Genomic DNA, 19,177 nt, shown 5'->3' with positions numbered 1-19,177 from the left:
CACATGTTCTCCTTATAGTTATTGAAATAAAGGTCCGAGGCTGTGGGAGAAGCATATTATATAGAGTCCCCATCAACTACGCTAGAAAGTTTTGATAAAACAATAATTTGTTTTAGTTTTGCTGTATGATCTTTGACAGCTATGCTCGTTGAAATTGAAAATACTGAATGTTGATGTATACTGCATTTGTGGAGCTTAAGGTGGTAGGATTTGCAGTTGACGACTTTCAATTTCTTAACTAGTAGAATTAGAAAAAAAAGTGGGAGGATTCTGTTTGTGGTTTTTCGTCTTTTGTATCTCAGTTACTTTGAACTCACTCTTGTTGATGCAACAATGCTCATATGATGGTCAAAAAGTGGTACCAAATATTGGTGGGAATTCCCAATATGGAGGAATGAACTACCTTCCACCTAAGTAGTAATTCTTAGCCATTATTTCTCAGTTATCTGAAAAACAAAGTTGTCACCTCTCTCAAGTCCTCAAAATAAAGAGTAACTTAAGTCTAGGTTCATCGCAATGAGAAATATAATTTCAAATTGTATTACAAGCCCAGAACCATAAGTTAGGAGGTTATTTTTGTTATAATGGCTCAAAAATGCTTTTTATTTTACCTAAACATCTAAAGTAAGCCAATTTGAACAGGTTCTAAGTAGATCAAGTTTAATAAGAAAAGATGATTGATTAATAAACACTAGCAAATCTTCATCAAATTAGTTTTACACCTTGTTTGGATGGTTGTTACCGTTATATTGTATTGTTAGTTCAGATACAATATTTGTTTTTATTGTTACTTAAATTTTATTGTATTGTATCATTTAAATTCATCGTTACCGATAACGACAAAAAGTCTCATTTTGTGTAACGATCGATTTGGTGCGTCGTTACATTAATATTATCTTCTTATTTTGTCTTTACTTATTATTTAACAATCTTATTTTATCCAATTCTCCCTTTCATGGTAGCTCTATTCCGTACACTATTTTTCTTATAGGTTTATTATTCAAATTGTTGATGTGTATGTAACAACGAAGAACGATCTAATCTATCCAAATGTTGTATTCATTAAAATAATATAGTACGATATGATACAACACAAAATAATACGATACGATAGATTATGAAACAATACGTAACAATCATCCAAACAAAAGTGTTAGCACAAGGTTTATAATGTAAAATAAAAAAAATCGCTCTTTTAAGTTTGGAAAAATAACACTTATACCCCAAAAAGAAAAAATATTTATCCTTAAATGTCTCATTACTTTCATACCCTTTTTTATTTTAAAATGAAAAAAAATATTTTAAAATTCGCGCGTTGACATGCACTACATGATACCAATAAGATATCAATATACCGACGGAGTATCACAGAGGATTAAGCTCAGTCATATATGATATCGATATGGTATCAATATACCGACGGAGTATCACAAAAAATATATTTAGTAATTTAGATTTTAATAAATAAGATTGTGATTTTAATAATTTTCTCTTAATTATTTATTTTTATTTCTTAAAAAAAAAATCCAATCTTATATGATACCGATCAGGTATCAATATACCAACGGAGTATCACAGAGAACTAAGCTCAATCCTATATGATACCGATAGGATAATAATATACCGATGGAGTATCAAAGAGGATTATTTCATAACAATGATGTTGATGTCAACATGATATCATGTGCGAAATTAAAAAGAAGAAAGTGGGGTGAAAAAATAAATAATTTATGCTATGAGTCTATTAAGAATAAATAATTTGAATTGAATCTAATTTGGATAAATAATTTCACAATTTAGTTTATTTTGTGTAATTTTCCCTTTAATTTTTGGAGCAATAACGGCGTGCTAAGCTTTTGTCTTCTGAAACCTGAATAGCGTTTAAACCCTCACCTAAACCCCTCTGGGTTCGTCAAATCGGATGTAAAAATGTCGTTTTTAATATTGGGAAGAAGATCAACGCAGCTCTCTCGATTCCCCACACGTAGACTCCTCTTATCTTCTTGCCCTTTTACTTCCCTTTCTCCTCAATCTCCTAATAATTCCATTCCCAATAATAGATTATCAATTTTTCATTATTCTTGGTACAATTCATCCAATAGAAGAAGAAATAAAGGGTTCGCTTCAATTTTCAATGGAAATACAAAAACCCCATCAGGGTGTGTTCGGTTTTTGAGCTCAGAGGTTGCTGTTGAGCCGATTACTACCGATGGGCTTACTGTTGAGGGAATTATTGCTAAAAATTGGAATATACTTGATGATAGTGAGGAGGATTGGAAAAGCCATGCTTCTTCCATTGCTCAGTCTATTCATCTTATCAAGAAACGCCTCAGGGTTCGTTTTCGATTTGTAATTGCAGTTTGAAGTAGCTATTAAAAAAAAAAAAAAAGAGAAATTTGTGATATTTATGACAAAATTCTGATCTATGTGCTTATCCAATGAGAAAAAATAAGTTTACTTTATGAAGATGATGTGATTTTTATGGTTTATTTTTTCTGTTTGAAAGACGGGATTCTATATTTTTCATCTGATGTGGAGATAACAGTGGTGCTACCACAAAAATAATATCTGCACCGATCGGAGCTTCACATAGTTGGTCTCAAGCCCGGACAAAGGAGGAGTGGGGTGGGGTGCGTAGTTTGACCCCAAATAATCAAACCTTGATCTGAATTTGTTAATTGATATATATGTAATAGCTTCAATATTATTGCAGGATATAAAAAGGATGTAACTGAATGATCAATGTTACTATAAACTAAAAGCAATTTATAGTGACTGATAACTAACATAACTAGTCTGACAGAAGACTCTTTGTTACATTTGGCCATGTTTAGGGGTGTTATTTTTGTTCTTTAGATTGAGATAATCATTTCTCTGAAATAATATATTACATGGTTCCCTTGGAGAATCTTTTAATTCCATTTTAATGAGTTAAGTCATTTTTTTTGTCTTCTACTATTTATAGTGGAAAAGGCTGATTGATAGGCTTAAGGTGCTGTCCACTCAGCTCAATAAGGCAGATCTTTGGGATGACCCTGTCCATGCTGGGAAGATCAGCCGTGAACATGGTTCTTTAATGAATAAAATAGAGGATGTTATGGCAATTGAACAAGAGTTGGTTGAACATATTGACATGATTAAGCTTGCCCGGGAAGAGAATGACCCAGAGTTGGAATCGGTGAGCTTTAATATTTTTTATTGCTAGGAATGTAATCCATTACTCGACGTTCCTGTTTATACTTCTTTTTTGTTTAGTATGTTCCTGTTTTTTACATTATTCCACTTGTTTCAGTTTAGTTTAGAATGGTGCAAATCTCAAACCCAATTCTTCCTCTCAAGTTCAGCTTTTTCAGGCACATCATTGAAGTTATATCAGTACTTTCATTTAAATAGCAGTTAGTTTTGATCCTAGGGGTTCTGCTTAATTGGTAGTTACCTCTTTTCTTAAATGCTTTAGTAGTAACTTTAACTAACAATCTACTTCTTAGTAATTATTACTTGGAGCTGAAATGCAAGAACCAACAATCTGTCTTGTTTGGTATGACAAATAAAAAGTTTGTAACTCCATCTTCTGTATAAAACTGTCTAACTGGTTTGACCAGAAGGGAAACTGGGTGTGTTGAAGTTTTTTGGTTTTTTTCCTTCCAGGAATAGGTAAGAAATGAGTTTCCTTGCATTCTCTTAATGCAGGATTTACAATAATAAAATTACTGACTTTACCTATATAAAATGAACAGAATAGGTAAGAAATTAGTTGGAGTTTATAATAAAGTAAAGTTAGGTTTTATGCAATGTGTTATCTTATATGTGATAGTTTTGAACCTGACTTGAAAGTATCAACATCCCAAGCCCTGCTCCATAGAATAAATAAATAAATAAGCTGCTGAATTTGTAACTCCATCTTCTTTACAAGACTGACTGCTTTGTTTGACTAGGAATGAACTTGTGAGTAGTTGAAATATTTTGTTTCTTTTTTCTTCCATGTATAACTATGGAATGAGGTCTATAAAGAAGTGAAAATTAGGTTCTATATACATTCTTCTGTTACAATTTATGTGGCAAAACATTTTTTTTTACCTTCAAGAAAGTGAGTATTGTTTAGGGATAATCCAATCATTCTTCCACTTGGGAACCATATGGTATTTGTGTATTGGATCAAATTTGTGAGATATGCTATTGTCATTTTTCATTTCTACCTATTTTGTTAGTCATTTTGATTGCAGGAATCAGTGAAAACTCTACTCATGATTAGAAGGAATGTGAAAGAAAAAGAGCTTGAAGCTTTATTATCTGGGGAGCATGATTATTGTTCTTGTTTTATAGAGGTTAGTCCCTCTGAAACTCAGATTGTATGCTTTGATTTGTCAGAACATGGTTTTACTGATACATGAATCTTTTAGCTTGGAGAACCTTTCATATCACTGTTCTTTGGTTCTGTACTTCTCTCTCCTTATCACATCTTGTCCCAGAATAAACTTACTTAGGAGTTAGGACATGTCACTAAAAAAAGAAATTCAAGTTGTTGATGACTGCAGTCATGTTTTTGTAAAATAGATACTGACAGGCTTGTTATTTCATGTACAGGTGCAAGCTGGAGCTGGCGGTACTGAGAGCATGGACTGGGCTTCAATGGTCATGCAGATGTACAAATTGTGGGCTCAACGTAAAGGATATGGTGTTTCTGTTGTGGATGAAATGCCTGGTGAGATTGCAGGAATCAAGGTCTAGGTTCTTACCATATTTTCTTCTTTTACTTAAAAACTCTGTAGCTATTAAGATATTTGTGAATTGCAAAAACTCTTGGCTCTTTAAACAAACGTTACTTTTAAAACATGTCGTTGAAAGAACTTGGTTTAACCTTGAAGCATAACAGAATTGTTTGACTTATAATCAATGTGTGTTCAATATATGGGTAGTGAATTGTCATGGGTTCTAATATGACCTGAAATTAGGAAGTTTTCCTCCTTTTTAGTTTTCAATCATGGCACTAGTTAGCTATTATTTTATTGCTCTGCTGATTTCTGCTCCCTCTGGTTATCAGCGTGCAACAATCAAAGTTGATGGTGAAAATGCTTTTGGATATGCCAAATCAGAGGTAGGAGTGCATCGTCTGGTACGCATCTCACCATTTGATAGTGCAAAGAGAAGGCATACTTCCTTTGTTGCAGTTGCTGTAATTCCAATTTTGGGAGATGGATCTACCCGTGTTCAAATCAATGAATCTGATCTTCGAATTGAGCGTTTTCGATCAGGAGGAGCTGGTGGTCAGTCTGTTAATACAACTGAGAGTGCTGTCAGGATAACTCATATTCCCACCGGCATCACTGCCTCTTGTCAGAATGAAAGGTAAGCATCCTTTCTGGTGAAAAATACATAAGAAAGCTTCTTTCATTTCCATTAAGAAACAGAAGAGGAGATGGAATTTTTTAGTGCTCTAATATTTGTCCAAAACAAAAGGTCACAGCATTCAAACAAGGCTTCTGCCATGGCTGTGCTTCAATCACGTTTGGACCAACTTGAGATGGCACGACAGGCGCAGATGAATGCACAGCATACCCAGTCTCTCACTGAGATCAGTTGGGGCAACCAAATACGTACTTACGTGCTTCATGTATGTTTCATACAGTTTAACCTTTCATTTTACCTTCATAGCTATGGTTCATATAGTTATCATAACATAACTGCTCTGTATCATGCTTGCAGCCTTATCGCATGGTCAAGGATCTCCGAACAAATTATGAGGTTTCAGATCCTGATTCTGTGCTTGAAGGGGAACTTGACGAATTCATTTTAAGCTTTCTTTCGACATCATTAGACAAGGATGAAGAATGATCCCTTAACCTTAACTTTTGGGTTCCCCTAGCCAGTTGATAGTGAAATTTGATAACATAACTCCAATCTCAGCTCTCAGCTCCACTTTGTGGCACCGGGAGGTGGCTTTACTCGTGCCTTATATTGCAGGAGAAAAATCTCAGAGAAGTTATTTTTGGTCACAATACATCATTCTTGCTAGTTCATGGGAATAACATATACTGGTGTGCTGAAGTTTCACCATCTGGATCACATCATTTATACGAAGTTGATGAAATACTATCTTTGGATCAAGCTACTACTCCCTTGCTAGGGAACCACTTTATTTTATCCAAGGTCTGTAATGACTCTGTAACTATTTTTATCAAATAAAAGAAAAGAACCAGTCAAACTGAGGTAGTGTACCTGTTTGTAACTGCGTGATCAATTAATTTTGTTCTTGAACCCTCCCAGTACGATACATAAATTCTACACAAGCAACATTATGCCACTGAAATGTTAAGTTCAGCAGAAAAACACTGGGTTTCAACTCGCGAATAGGATCTTGGTTGCTGTAGATTTCTAATCTGTCTAGCTAAGTGCAGCGAACTGCTTTCCCCCCCTAATATAAGTACAACTATCTCCCTTAGGCCATGTGAGATTACACTTGGTATGTTGTGTTGTAAGTACAAGTATTGTTTAAGGTAGGAGTTTGTTCTTTTTCAGCAAGAAATTGAGCTAAAAATCAGCCAACTCTGAAGCCACTTAATATCTCTCGTTTCCCTCTCTTCTCAATTTCATACTCTGGTTCTAACAATATACATGGAAGTTTGGTAACTTTGGGTAAAACCAAAATTACGTGCAAATAGATTAACTGCCTAAAGATTAGATCCAATCTAAGATCAAAATAGGGGAAGTTATATGTAATCTATTGTAAGTTCCTAACAGAAATAAAATCAATCAACTACCAGGTGTTGCACACTCCGTTGTAAAAATGCAAAATTAAGAACTTCAGATTATAACTTAATAGTTCAAAATATGGATAGTTGGGTAGTTACGTAGCTCTCAGACAATAGCACAGAAGCAGCGAGAGATGTGTTAGAAGATGACTTCAGTTGTGCAACAAGAGGCAACAACATGACTAGATTAACACTTGTTGAACAGTCATAGATACCCAAAAGTGCACTATAAAAATGCCAGGAAAAAAATCTTCTAATCTCATTTAAATCCACCATATAATGAAACGCCAAGTGCAAGTTATCTACAAATTTCAAGCCTTAAATCATTATGAGCGAAACAAAATTGGATCTCCATGGCCAAAAAGAAATAATAAGCTCGTATAGCTAGCTGCCCCATGAATCAAGAAAAATGAATTCCGGCCTTGTTAAAGAGAGAAAGTAGATGCATGAAATCTGCTTGTGCGAGTTTGGAAGATCTATTCTCCTCATATTTCCCTTCCTTCAGCACTGCCAAAACTCTCTCTTTGAATTCTGCTCTTTTAGTATCACCATCATCCATCTCCACATCGTCATCATCATTTCCATCATCAGCATCCATACTCAAGTCTCCAAATGACTCTCCCAAGGTAGATACGTCCAAAGCCATTTCCATATCGTCTGAAGGAGCTTTCTCAGAGAGTTGTAAAGCTTGCAAAGTTCTATAGTTCTTTTCCAGTATGGAGAGCACAGATTTTTGTCTAAAAATAGAACCTATAGTTTTGTTTTTCCGGTTGAAACAGATCCTGACTAAACCATCCCACTCCTTGAAATTGACAGGAGTAAGTGGTCCCCTAGGTTCAATTCTAACTACAGAAGAATCAACCTTTGGAGGCGGCCTGAAATTATTCTTTCCTACCTTCAATAAGTGTGATACTCGGGCCAACAGCTGTGTGTTCACAGATAGGCGGCAATAAAGAGAATCACCAGGTTGAGCAACAAGCCTCATAGCAAATTCCCTCTGGAACATTATTACTGCAGCTCTGAATAAAGGCCTATGAGCCAATAATTTGAAGGTAAGAGGAGATGATATTTGATATGGGATGTTAGCCACACAAATGTCGAAGTAAGGGAGATCACACTTGAGAACATCCCCTTGTATAACCTGCAGCACAGAAGACCAGAAGATCAGAACAGTTCCGCATCTCAACATAAACAAATAATGATGGGACGTGCATTTAAATGAATACAAATTACAAGGATAATATCTAGTCATAAAAACAAAAGGAACATCAATGAAGAATGATGCCATATGAATTGTCTATTATGCAAGTGATTTCTTATTTTCATATTGCTAACGGCATGAACATGATAATTAGTCATGTAGTTATCAACCATGTATGACAGTTCCTGTAAAGTAAGTGCCCTTGGACCACTACTCACTGATCAGAGAATGCAAGTCTATAGAAGGAAGCAATTACCAAAGCCCAGCTTTATCATAATTATTTTTGATCAAGTCATAAGTAAATACATAGCAAAATGGGAAATTATGGATGTGAGTCTAAACCAGGCCCCCAAATCATGGAAATCAGAGGGAGCAGACATGTTGACTCAATTCAATTTCTGTGCACATAACCATGCTTCCTTCATTTTCAATATCATCCAGAGCATCGGCTTATTGTGCACAGATTTATTTTAAATCAAAAAGAAAAAAGAAGAAGATATGAAGAAAGTACGACAGAGCACTATGTTTCCAAACCACAACATTACCAACCAATAAGTATGATTAAGCACATCTTTTCCACCCTGATAACATATTATCAACCATTCAAACATCACTAATTCAATTTACATTTATAACAAACAACAATCACTACATTCTGTTTCAATTAGACCTCTTTAATTCCAATACTTAGCAATTCTCATAATTAACTATAAAGGATGCTGACAAACATTGGACATATAAAGAATCAGCTCTTTTTTTCTTTTTAAAGCTACACTAACTTCACATTAGAGTAATTTAAGCAATAAATATCTTACAAAAACAAAACTGATCAAATGAAATAAGGTACCTTCAGTCGGTTAGATAAAGGAGTTCCCTGAAACCTCCGTTGCAATTCGAGGACCATACGAGGATCAAGCTCAACAGCAATAACAGATTTTCCGGCTTCTAGAAGCTTCTTTGTAAGGTTACCGGTACCAGGACCAATTTCGAGGATAACATCGGTAGATTTAATTCCGGATTTTTGGACAATAGAATCAACCAGTAGAGGATTTTTCAGAATATGCTGACCCTTCGACTTGTGGAACGATATCCCTCCCTGGAAGTGAGGATTTGAGGCACCGAATGATGAGCCCCGCTGAGGCTTGTCTTTCTTCATCTTCCCTCCCGCCATGATGAAACCTGTCGACGGTTCAAAGTCCGGCGAGACTCCGACAACCGAAGAAAAAATTCAGTCGGAGAATTGAAAGAAGATGTCTAAAACCTTTTGGGAGCTAAAATCATCGTGAGCTAGGGTTTTTAGAGTAATGACTTAGTTTAATTGGGCTAATAGAGATCTTTTGGGGCCTGACTGATTCGTTTTTTATTGGGATAAGGCCCAAAAAATACTTGGGTTACGGCGTTTGTGAGAAAAATCCAAATTCGGAACATAGATAATTTTTTGTTTTTTTTAATTATCCTTAACTCTTTAACAAATAAATAAATGATTCATGGAAATCTAGGTTAACAATTTTCTTTTTATCCAATTTGAAATAAGGATGCAAATAAGCAAAAGAACTCTATGATTAATTGATGGAGAAGACTCAGGCAATGCCACGAATGCAATTAACCAGATGAATAAACATGTACTTTATTGGCCAGTTTTATTTTTTTCAGTTCAACAACCACCACCACATAGCACCAAAGCATGCAAATTGACACATTCTAGTGTCCACTAGTTGGGCGTATACGATACCTACGTACAAATCGAGCATAACTTTATGCTTTAAAAAGAATTGAAAATGATATTTGTTGTTTTCAACATTTCCATCTTGAATTTAATTAAAATCTCTTTTACATTTACTCAAAAGCAAATTGCAAAAGTGATTGCTTTGCTCATTTGCATCGATCAAAACATAGGCTAAAAGGAAACATGCAACTCCTAAGGAACATAGAGCTGGAGTTGATGTAACAAAGTTCTCTAATTTCTAGTAAGATAATAAAAATGTACTTGCATGCAGAACGGGAAAATATGAAGCAAGAGATCTCTTTCATCACTTAGTAGTCCCTTTGAGCTACTAGTTTCTTGTTTTCCATACAGATTCTGCTTCTTGGTTCACATCTTGTGTTGGATAACCTCCACCAACTGCAGCATAATTGGTGGTAGAAAATTGATCATTTGTTTCTTGAGGATCTATCCAAGTAGTAATTGGTTGCGCGTATGTCATTCCATAGTTTGGTACAACATCCTCTGCATAATTGTTCAGCATCTGATAACCGGAGTTTAGGCCATGTACATCATCACCTGTAACTACAAAGCCTGTATTTTCGTGGTGCTCTGGCAATGAGTTTGTTGGTTCGTTGTAGGATGCCACTTGATTGTCGTCCAGCAAATGGTTCTTTATATAGTTTAGCACTATGTTATTTTGAGTTTTTTCCATTGAGTCATTTTGCAGATACATTGCTTGATGATCCTGGGTTGGAGAACTCCAATGAGATTGTGCTGTTGTTGACATTCCAATAGTTTGATTTCCCATACCAACATTCACCGAGTTATTTGGTCCTTGATCGCCCCAAAGCCCACTCATTTGGTTGATATAGTCATCGCTTCTACTTCCACCTACATGAGTAAATTTAGAGGCGTCAAATGAACAGATTGGATTACATTGAAGGAAGGGGACTAAAATCCGTCAAATCAATAAACAAGTTGAGCAGGTTCTTATTGGATTTGGGCTATATTATATACACAACATAAACAAGCCCAAATTTCAATATACATTAGTTTCGGGTTATGTCCAAAAGTCACAATATACATGTAATACTCAATACATTAAAATTCAAACAGGTAAATAGAAAAATTATGATTCATACCTGACACTGGAAAACTTGAACTGAAAGGTTCTGCAGTCATTACTGATTTATTATGCATTCGAAGGTTAGGGAGTAAAGCGGTTGATGAAGAAGAAGAAGGCGCGAGATGAAAAGGATAATGCATCTTGAGAAAAAGTTGCGATCCATAGTCATTGTCAAATGAAACCCCTGGTTGATCAAAATAAGGACATAATTGGCTAGGAAAAGGTTGTTTGCTTAGTTCATTCAACCTTGCATCACAACTTAGCAACTTCTCATAATGCTTGTCAAGTACTCCTGGAGGAAATCTAACACAATGCCTCCTACAAAAAAAATCATTTACAAGTCAATAGAGAATCAACATTTTAAATTTGTGTAATAGAGAATCATAATTAACTTGTTTAATTTTCACCTATGAATGGGAGCTTGACCTCCAGTAAAATCTGATGTCTGCTGCCACAATGTGTGCTTTCGAGGTTGAGGATTTGTTTCACGATGAAACGTAGGTGGTTGGTTCAACTGTATAAATTGTAATTTTATAGGGTGGGAAAGATAGTTAAATCTAGAATTATATAAACGTAATTTTATTATTTTTTAAAAAAGGGGGGAAACATAAGAAATATAAGAAGGAGAAATTAACCTCAAGCTCAAGAATTCCTGGTTGTTCACCTTGTGGCATGATGGCTCTAATAGCTATTATATCTGACCATTGGATTTCAATTTTGCTTTTAAGAGGCCCATCCAAAAGTTCCCAAACTAATTTTCGCTTCGCATAATAGCATTTTGCTATTAAATCACCTTCGTGCTTCGTAACTCTCTGCCAAAAGATTAAGTTATGTCTCAAGTTTTCATCATTGAAGTTTGATGAAAAAATGGAAAAGTTTTTAGATCTTTAAATTATATTATTTAAATCTTCAAATTAGTGGATAATCTTTATTATAATAATATCCAAGATAATATATTTTGAACACATGGCTAATAAATTATTAATCCGAATTGAATTATGTATTTTAAAATTACTAAAAAGTGAATTTAAGAATTCTAGCTATCTAAGAAAAAATATTTTTTATCTAAAAAAATTATGTGGATTGATCTCGTAGATTACCTTCCATGCACCAATTGTGAGCTTTATAGCAGGAAAGTTGGCGGCCTTCAATTTTTCTGAAACAATAGCGAAATCATCTATATTTGACTTATTATGGGAAGAATTTGATGGTCTTCCAACACGACGTTTTACTTGTGAAAGTTGTGATTCTAACAAGTTCAAAAAAGATGGTGTCTTCTTGAGTTTTAGACCAATAAGATCTGTATCCTAAAGAAAAACAATCAAAAAATCAATCGTTAATTAATGGATTTATTAACAAAACAAAATAAAAGTAGAAACATTTTGTCAACAAAATATTTTTTAATTTTTTTGAATTAATTTATTCTAATAAATTAGACCAATAAGATCTGTATAAGAAATCAATCAAAAATTAAATGTGTTTGTTTCATTTTCTTGAATTAATTTATTTTTACTATATAACAAGACATTCTTGAATGAAAATTGCTAGATTCTATGGAATATGTCCAAACAATATAAGATCTATCATTTTGATTTTTAAAACAAAAAAAATTGTATGTATGTGAGGTTATTTGATGAAAAAAATAAAAGATTAAAAGAAATTATATACTGTAAAAATAAAAATCCTATTAAGTGCACATGTGTGGATGGATTTAAAGTGGGTGAGGGGCCAAGATATACCGACCTAAAAAGAAATGTGCTGAGAGAACCTATGTTAGTAGTATAAAATAATAAAATAATAAACATGCAGAAAAAAGAAAGAAAAAGCAACCATGCATATTAGCTATTGCTAATTAGATTTTAAAACTTTACACATAAGCAAACCATGGAAAACGGGCTAACAACGTACCTCTGAATTGGATTCCGATGACGTTCGGAACCTTTTTGAGCGACCATCTTCGTCGGATTCTGAGCTCATACTCCGGCTTTTTAGCCGGAGGCTGGTGTTCACATCATCGTTAATTTGTGTGTTCATAGATTCAGAGTTTTGATGATCAAGACCATAAAGGCCTTCATGATCATCTCTTATAACCATGCTTCTGTTTTGAGAAATCAGTTCTCAATTAAGAAAGGAAAAAAACTTAGGTATGATTTTTTGAGGTTTGTCGATGAGAGATTTAGTTGAAAGGAGAGAATTAATTAGGAGAAGAAGAGTGAAAAGGATGGGTTGTTTGTATAGAGAAGAAGCCTATTATATAGTGATTGTGGATATCAAGGACTCTCTCGGTCTCACGAATTAGTGAAATCTTTAACTTATGTAGGGCATTTTTTCTATTGGCGGTAATACAAAATGGTCAAATTTCAATTTTTTGTAAGTGGTAAATCTACTGGTTTTTTTTTTATCCCTCTTCCATTTTCGCCAAACAATTAAAGTAGAGCTAAAAGTGCTTATTTTTTTTTTAAAAAAAAAGTATAAATGTTTTTCTTAAGTTAAAAAAAAAAAGTAAGACACACATTGTTGAGAAATATTTTTGAGAAAAATACACTTAAAAATACTTTTAAATTTTTTGATCAAACAGGATATTATTCTTATTTTTCATTATAATTTTATAAAATTTATATCAAGTGAAATTTAGGAAAGATAATATGAACTAAAACGTTATTTTTATTTTTCTAAATAATTTCACAAGTGAAATCTAAAAAGACAATGTGAACGTAAAGTCTTATTTTGTAAAATAAAAAGATTGTTTTGAGTCAAAAAAATCTTCCATCAGATTGCATTAATAAATCACAAAAATGATAATAAAATTGATTGCAAGTCTTACGTTTCATTTGTTAGAGTTTTGTCGTTAATTTCTACTTGTTACAAAGCGTGGGTGGCTATAATAAAACAGTAAAAGAGTACTTATTACTTTCACCTACTTGTTCCTCGGAAATAAGACCAAAATTGTCTTCTTGCTACATTTTCAACAAAAAATTGTAGGATTAGTTCCTAATTCCGTATAAACCAAAGTGAAGCAGAGTTGATTAACTTTTTCTCTTTTTTTCCTTTTGTGTGCGTGTGTGTGGAGTGTTGATTTATAATGTATGCATTTATTTTTATGAATTCGATCTTGACTGAACACAAAAATTTAATGGTTATAATTATGATACATTACATTCTAATAAAATGTAGACTATGGTTACATGTGATATATTCTTCTCAATCACCTTATATGCAATTAGTATATTTGTTAATTAAGAGGATGTTTATAGAACAATTACTCTTAAATCATAAATTGACTTTAACTTATAATTGGTGAAAAATAAATACTTTTTCTTTTGTGGGAATTAAAGACGTTATATACAAATATTTTGATTTTTTTCCTGATTAAATGAGTAAGCGCACGTCAATGACCTACTAATCTATCTTAGTGTGTCAACGTACATGTTTTTGTATTCCATATGAACTTCTCATCAGTTGGTTTGGTAGCTCGAAACTGATCACTTGGATTGTGTTCCTCTCATAGTAGGGTTTCCGATCTCCCATCGCTCTTGTGACATGCGTCAGTTTGTGTATCACGATCTCACACACTAATCCCTACAGGTGTCCGTAATCAGTCTACCGCCTTACTTAAACTAATTATCATATTGGTCGCTAGGCTCCATTATTGAAAAGGCTCACCTCCAAATTGACGTCAACTTATAATGGTGAAAAACGAGAATTTTTATATCTTGGGGAATTAAACACGTTATCAAAAAACAAATATTCTATATTTTATTCTAATTAAACGAGTAAACGCACATCAATGACCTACTTATAAAGGTGAAAAACGACAAAAAATTCTCTTTTTGGGAAATTAAATGCGCTACATACGTACAAACTTTTTTAATCTCCAAATTGACGTCTACTTCTAAACGTGAAAAACGACAAATTATTCCTTTTTTGGAAATCAAACGCTCTACAAATACAACCTTCTGATGCATGTTTATTTAGACTGAGTAAATGTGTTAATCGTTTACTAACTCATTTTAAATTAAAAAAGTGTTAATAACATGCAACGACTATTTTTAGCTGATTCTAACGAGTTGTGCAAATGAGTACCAACAATATATTTATTGTAGTCCCACAAAATGAGATTTGAGATTGCAACCCTAGCACATGCATTGTGCATGATTGCACGTGCTAGAATTTATCTGAATTAATAACTTTAGTTATGTCTTGTTACAAAAAAATACTGAATAAATATGCATAATAAATTTTGAAGCTAATAAACTGAATAAAAAATGGAAGCAAGGGAGATCTAATAAAGTTAGTGTCATATTTTTTCCACGTACTTATTGTTTATAAGACAATATTTCTACAAGAAATAAAACTTTTAAGTTCAAAACAAATATTTAATAAAATGTTACATTTATGTTTACAGTATACATTATCTAGAATCTTATTATAAGAGTTTTATTTACCAATATGAAGATGTGATTCAAGTTCTAAAACATTTCCACTCTTTAAAAAACAATTCTTCTTTCCTACTTTTTATAAAGATTTTGTACCTTTTTTGTTCTTTCAAATTTCTGTATTTTCTAATATGCAAAACAAAATCATAATTCACCATTAAAATTTTTGGGAGTCTAAAACAAAAGCTTTATTAACCTCCCTCTTATATCATAACGGAACTAGGAGCTTACTGAATATAAAATTATTATCTCATAATATATATTCCGGCCAACAAATTTACAAGTGCAATCTGGGCAAGTAGTGTCCCCAGCAAAGTAAAAATTAAAATTTAAGAGGATTAGCTGATCTAAAATAGATTTGTGGAAATTAAAGTTTCTAAATTTAGCTGATCTTTCTTCTTGTTTTCATATTCTTCACTCAATCAACAAGATTTAAAATTTTAAATTCATTGTTATTGAACCATTAGAAGTACGTCATACGTGCTCGTTCATTTACAAGGATACCTAATTAAACTATTAAGTTATGTCCATCAATAACATAAAGATATTTTGAATGCTTCCAATATTATTTAACATATGATAGCATCTTATTACCATTTTTTTGTAACTATATTTAACATATGATAGCATCTTATTATTACCATTTATTTGTAACTATATATATCATGAATAACATGATACATTCTTTTATACATTGTACTTGCATTAACTTACAACAATAACATACTCAGTGTAGCACCATTAAATGGAGTTCGGAGAGGGTTGAGTGTATGCAAAGAGACTACTGTTTTCAATAAACCTTCAGTGCAAAATAAAAACAATCTAGAAAAAGACGTTGAAAGTACAAGAGACAATATATATTAACAAAAACAACAAATAATAACAGAACAATACTATCATAACAAAATAATACTATAATCAAATTAAATGAAACCATAAATAGCAATAGCAATAGAAATCGAAGAAAAGAAAACTACGTACGAAAATAGTCCTACAACTACTAGTAATTAAGGACAATAAGAAGATGCCATCCTACCTACTAGTATAAACACTCCTATCTACTAACCTTCTGATCTAATCCATTTACATGCATAAACTTAAATTCATAAATTTTAGGAGGTAATATCAAAAAAGTAATGATAACTTTTTTATATATATAAAGGAGCATCAATCTTAGCACGTGGAACTATATTCTTGCGATTTTATAGCATTAAAAATTGGAAGAAACTGGCTGCGAAATCGCACTTGAGTAGATAACGTTGAAACTTACAAAGGAATTGGGCCCATACGTAGGGGAAAAAAGTGGAAGAATGTGGAAATGCATGCGTAATTCTAGTTGAACAGACGCCAATGCTAATAAAAGATGTGCATATTTATATGGCTTAAAATAAGAAAGGGCCTATTGTGTATTCATATGCAAATGTGACTAAATGACCAATCATTACTTTTATGATAGTACCCTCTAGATGACATTTATCTCAAATCTAAGTGAAAGTGATGTACGACATTCTATTCTTTTGTTGGTGGAAGAGTGACATTGCCAAAATACTAATATTATACTGACAAGAAGAATTTCTCAATCCAATGGACATGGTCATCGGGTACTAATTGGCTTCGAAATTTCACCAAGAGTTGTCAAATGTGAGTTTTATTTATTTTCTTCTTTTGGGTTTATATTGTCTTTGTTATGTTTTTAAAGAGACAACAAGAAAATGTGTACCTAAATTTTAGAATGTCTTTATCTTTCATTTTTCACAATTATAAATACTAGTTTGGATTTGTACTGCATAAAATTCATTAAAAAAAAAGTAAACACTATGAGGATTTTCTTCATTACGATACAAGTTTGAAATGTCTGTTTAATGATAAAAAAAATTTAATCCATTTCACCCCACCCTTGGCGGTAACATGTTACTTGATTACCTTTATGATGGGGATCTTATGTACAAATATCATGAGACAGTCTGTTTTGACATCGCTATTTAATTTGTAATCATTTTTTTAAGTTTTTGTGCATATACCCACTTCAAACATATGGTATATGAAGTTAAACTTGACAAAACTGTAAAGTTATAAGTGAGTGAAGTTCATGCATACCTGAAGTTCATAGTAAAAATGGTTATACTTTAGTTATTTTTGCTTGAAGTTCGATCATTTTGTTTCACTTCAGCCTTTTTTATTTTAAATTTCAGCTATAAGAAACTTCAGACATTGTGATTGAAGTTGGGCTCTATCAAGATTAATTTCAGGCTTCGTATGTTTGATAGATACATGTGCAAAAAAAAAACTAAATTAAATGACTACGTCAAAATTGAATATCGGTGCACCTGGCGCGGCCGAGGGTCTTACTTCTTATGGTGCAGATTGACTGCCCGTGGCTTAGGCAAGACCAAAACCAAAGTAGGTCCAAATAATTAGAGTTTGGTGTGTTAGCTTTAAACTAAGTTGGCGTCATCATAAATAAAAATACTATATGCAATTATGCATAATTATATTAGAAAGAACCACGCTCAAGATCTCGGTGGGACATTGGAGAGACTATTAAGCTTTCTTTGAATGCATGCATTGTAAGTAATACGACTCTTGCAAATGGGGAAAAAGATTATCCATAATATCAATCTGAGTCATTTTGGAATTTTGAAATAAAATAATCCCTCAATCAAGTGGTCATTTCTCTAGTTGGAGGTCTAGTCATTCAAACTCATGTTTCTATTCCACGTCTTTCTACTTTTTTTTTCTTCATGTAATCATCATCACCTATATATATATTGGAAATAAAGCATATTATTAGCCATGGCCCATATCTAAGCAGCCGAATTAATTAAGTGGCCATTTGGGAAACTCGACGAAGTTTGACAGCACAGCGAGAGCGTAAAATACTTTGTTTGACGAGATTGTTTCATTTTTAATTAGGAGAGATAAGATTACAATTTAATTTTTTGTGTGTTTGAGATTCTAACTCTTTTAAAACTGCATAAGGTTATTAACCAATAATTTATAGAATGTTAAATAGATTTTTTAAAGACAAATATATAATTAGAACAAAAGTTAAATACTAAATTCGGCCTTAAACGCTAGCTTCGCCCATTTTAATAACTAAAGGTCTTGAAATCGAGTTTTACTCCTATTAGTTTTCTTTTTAATAATATATGTCTTTATGTATTATGTTATATCCCGCATTTTTTATATATGGGAACATCTATTTAGCTTCTCTAGAGCTACCATGTGATCCATGACGTTATCAAATAATCCTAAGGAAGGGAGGACGAGGCCGTTCCAAATTTTGCATAAGCTAGCTCTATGTGAGTATTGATGGTTGAAAATAGGTTTGGAAGGGTTGGAAAGGAGTTGGAGGCCAAGTAGTAAGTCGTGGTAATCGACCTACTTGCGTAAGCTACCGACTTGGATGTCTTACATAATTAAACTACGTGAGTACATGTCGAGCTTAAGTAGCAAAGATCACAAGGTTTTTAAAGTGAGACGAGATTACGAATCTACGAAAAAAGAGTAAGTAGGTGATGCACCTACTACAAGTAGGTGATGCACCTACTTAGAAAGTGGGCCCACCAAGTCATGTGGCAGCAACTGATTGGAGCATGGAGGGGACGGACCTATAGGAGCTGGACACGTGTCATCCTTAGGGTTGGACACGTGTCACCCTTAGGGACTGACACGTGTCACTCTTAAAAAGGTGTATATAAGCTTGAATTGATGACTAACTTGTTCATAAGTTATCATTTTCTCATCTTTCACTTATAAACCCTAGAGAGAAATAAAGAGAAGAAGAAGAGAGTTCAAAGCCATGGCAAGGTTCGGCCATGGCTAAGGCAAGGTAGGGTCTTCTTTCTTATCTTCTTCTAACTTAGAACCCTAAAGTGAAAAGGAAAAGAGGACCACGGCCAATGGCTGCAGCAAGCTTGAGCCACGAAGTTTGCTCCAAAAATTATTCTCTAAGATAAT

At 33.3% G+C, this 19,177-nt stretch overlaps 3 protein-coding genes and 1 non-coding gene across 4 annotated transcripts; 1 reads left to right on the top strand and 3 right to left on the bottom strand.

Moving 5' to 3' along the window:
- Nucleotides 1-1,823: 1,823 nt before the first annotated feature.
- On the top strand, nucleotides 1,824-6,206 carry LOC129886092 (peptide chain release factor PrfB2, chloroplastic). The gene is made up of 7 exons (XM_055960623.1): nucleotides 1,824-2,334; nucleotides 2,966-3,178; nucleotides 4,224-4,325; nucleotides 4,585-4,722; nucleotides 5,042-5,346; nucleotides 5,458-5,611; nucleotides 5,704-6,206. Exons 1-7 carry the CDS (start codon nucleotides 1,930-1,932, stop codon nucleotides 5,830-5,832), a joined length of 1,446 nt encoding a protein of 481 aa, XP_055816598.1. The 5' UTR covers nucleotides 1,824-1,929; the 3' UTR covers nucleotides 5,833-6,206.
- A 713-nt stretch (nucleotides 6,207-6,919) lies between these two features.
- LOC129886090 (ribosomal RNA small subunit methyltransferase) lies at nucleotides 6,920-9,245 on the bottom strand. Its single transcript, XM_055960622.1, has 2 exons — nucleotides 8,798-9,245; nucleotides 6,920-7,890 (listed from the first exon to the last, which is right to left on the bottom strand). Exons 1-2 carry the CDS (start codon nucleotides 9,119-9,121, stop codon nucleotides 7,150-7,152), a joined length of 1,065 nt encoding a protein of 354 aa, XP_055816597.1. The 5' UTR covers nucleotides 9,122-9,245; the 3' UTR covers nucleotides 6,920-7,149.
- LOC129888174 (small nucleolar RNA snoR100) lies at nucleotides 8,277-8,377 on the bottom strand. Its single transcript, XR_008766595.1, has one exon. It is a non-coding gene; the product is annotated as a small nucleolar RNA snoR100 (small nucleolar RNA).
- A 498-nt stretch (nucleotides 9,246-9,743) lies between the features above and the next one.
- On the bottom strand, nucleotides 9,744-13,012 carry LOC129884644 (uncharacterized). The gene is made up of 6 exons (XM_055958932.1): nucleotides 12,690-13,012; nucleotides 11,882-12,088; nucleotides 11,417-11,593; nucleotides 11,189-11,295; nucleotides 10,798-11,099; nucleotides 9,744-10,546 (listed from the first exon to the last, which is right to left on the bottom strand). The coding sequence occupies exons 1-6, from the start codon at nucleotides 12,873-12,875 to the stop codon at nucleotides 10,005-10,007; spliced, it is 1,521 nt and encodes a 506-aa protein (XP_055814907.1). The 5' UTR covers nucleotides 12,876-13,012; the 3' UTR covers nucleotides 9,744-10,004.
- Between the last annotated feature and the right edge of the window lie 6,165 nt (nucleotides 13,013-19,177).

Source organism: Solanum dulcamara, chromosome 4 (assembly GCF_947179165.1).
Source record: "Solanum dulcamara chromosome 4, daSolDulc1.2, whole genome shotgun sequence".
NCBI lineage: Eukaryota > Viridiplantae > Streptophyta > Magnoliopsida > Solanales > Solanaceae > Solanum > Solanum dulcamara.
The sequence above is the reverse complement of the archived record's forward strand: the minus strand, read 5'-3'. Positions and strand labels throughout refer to the sequence as shown.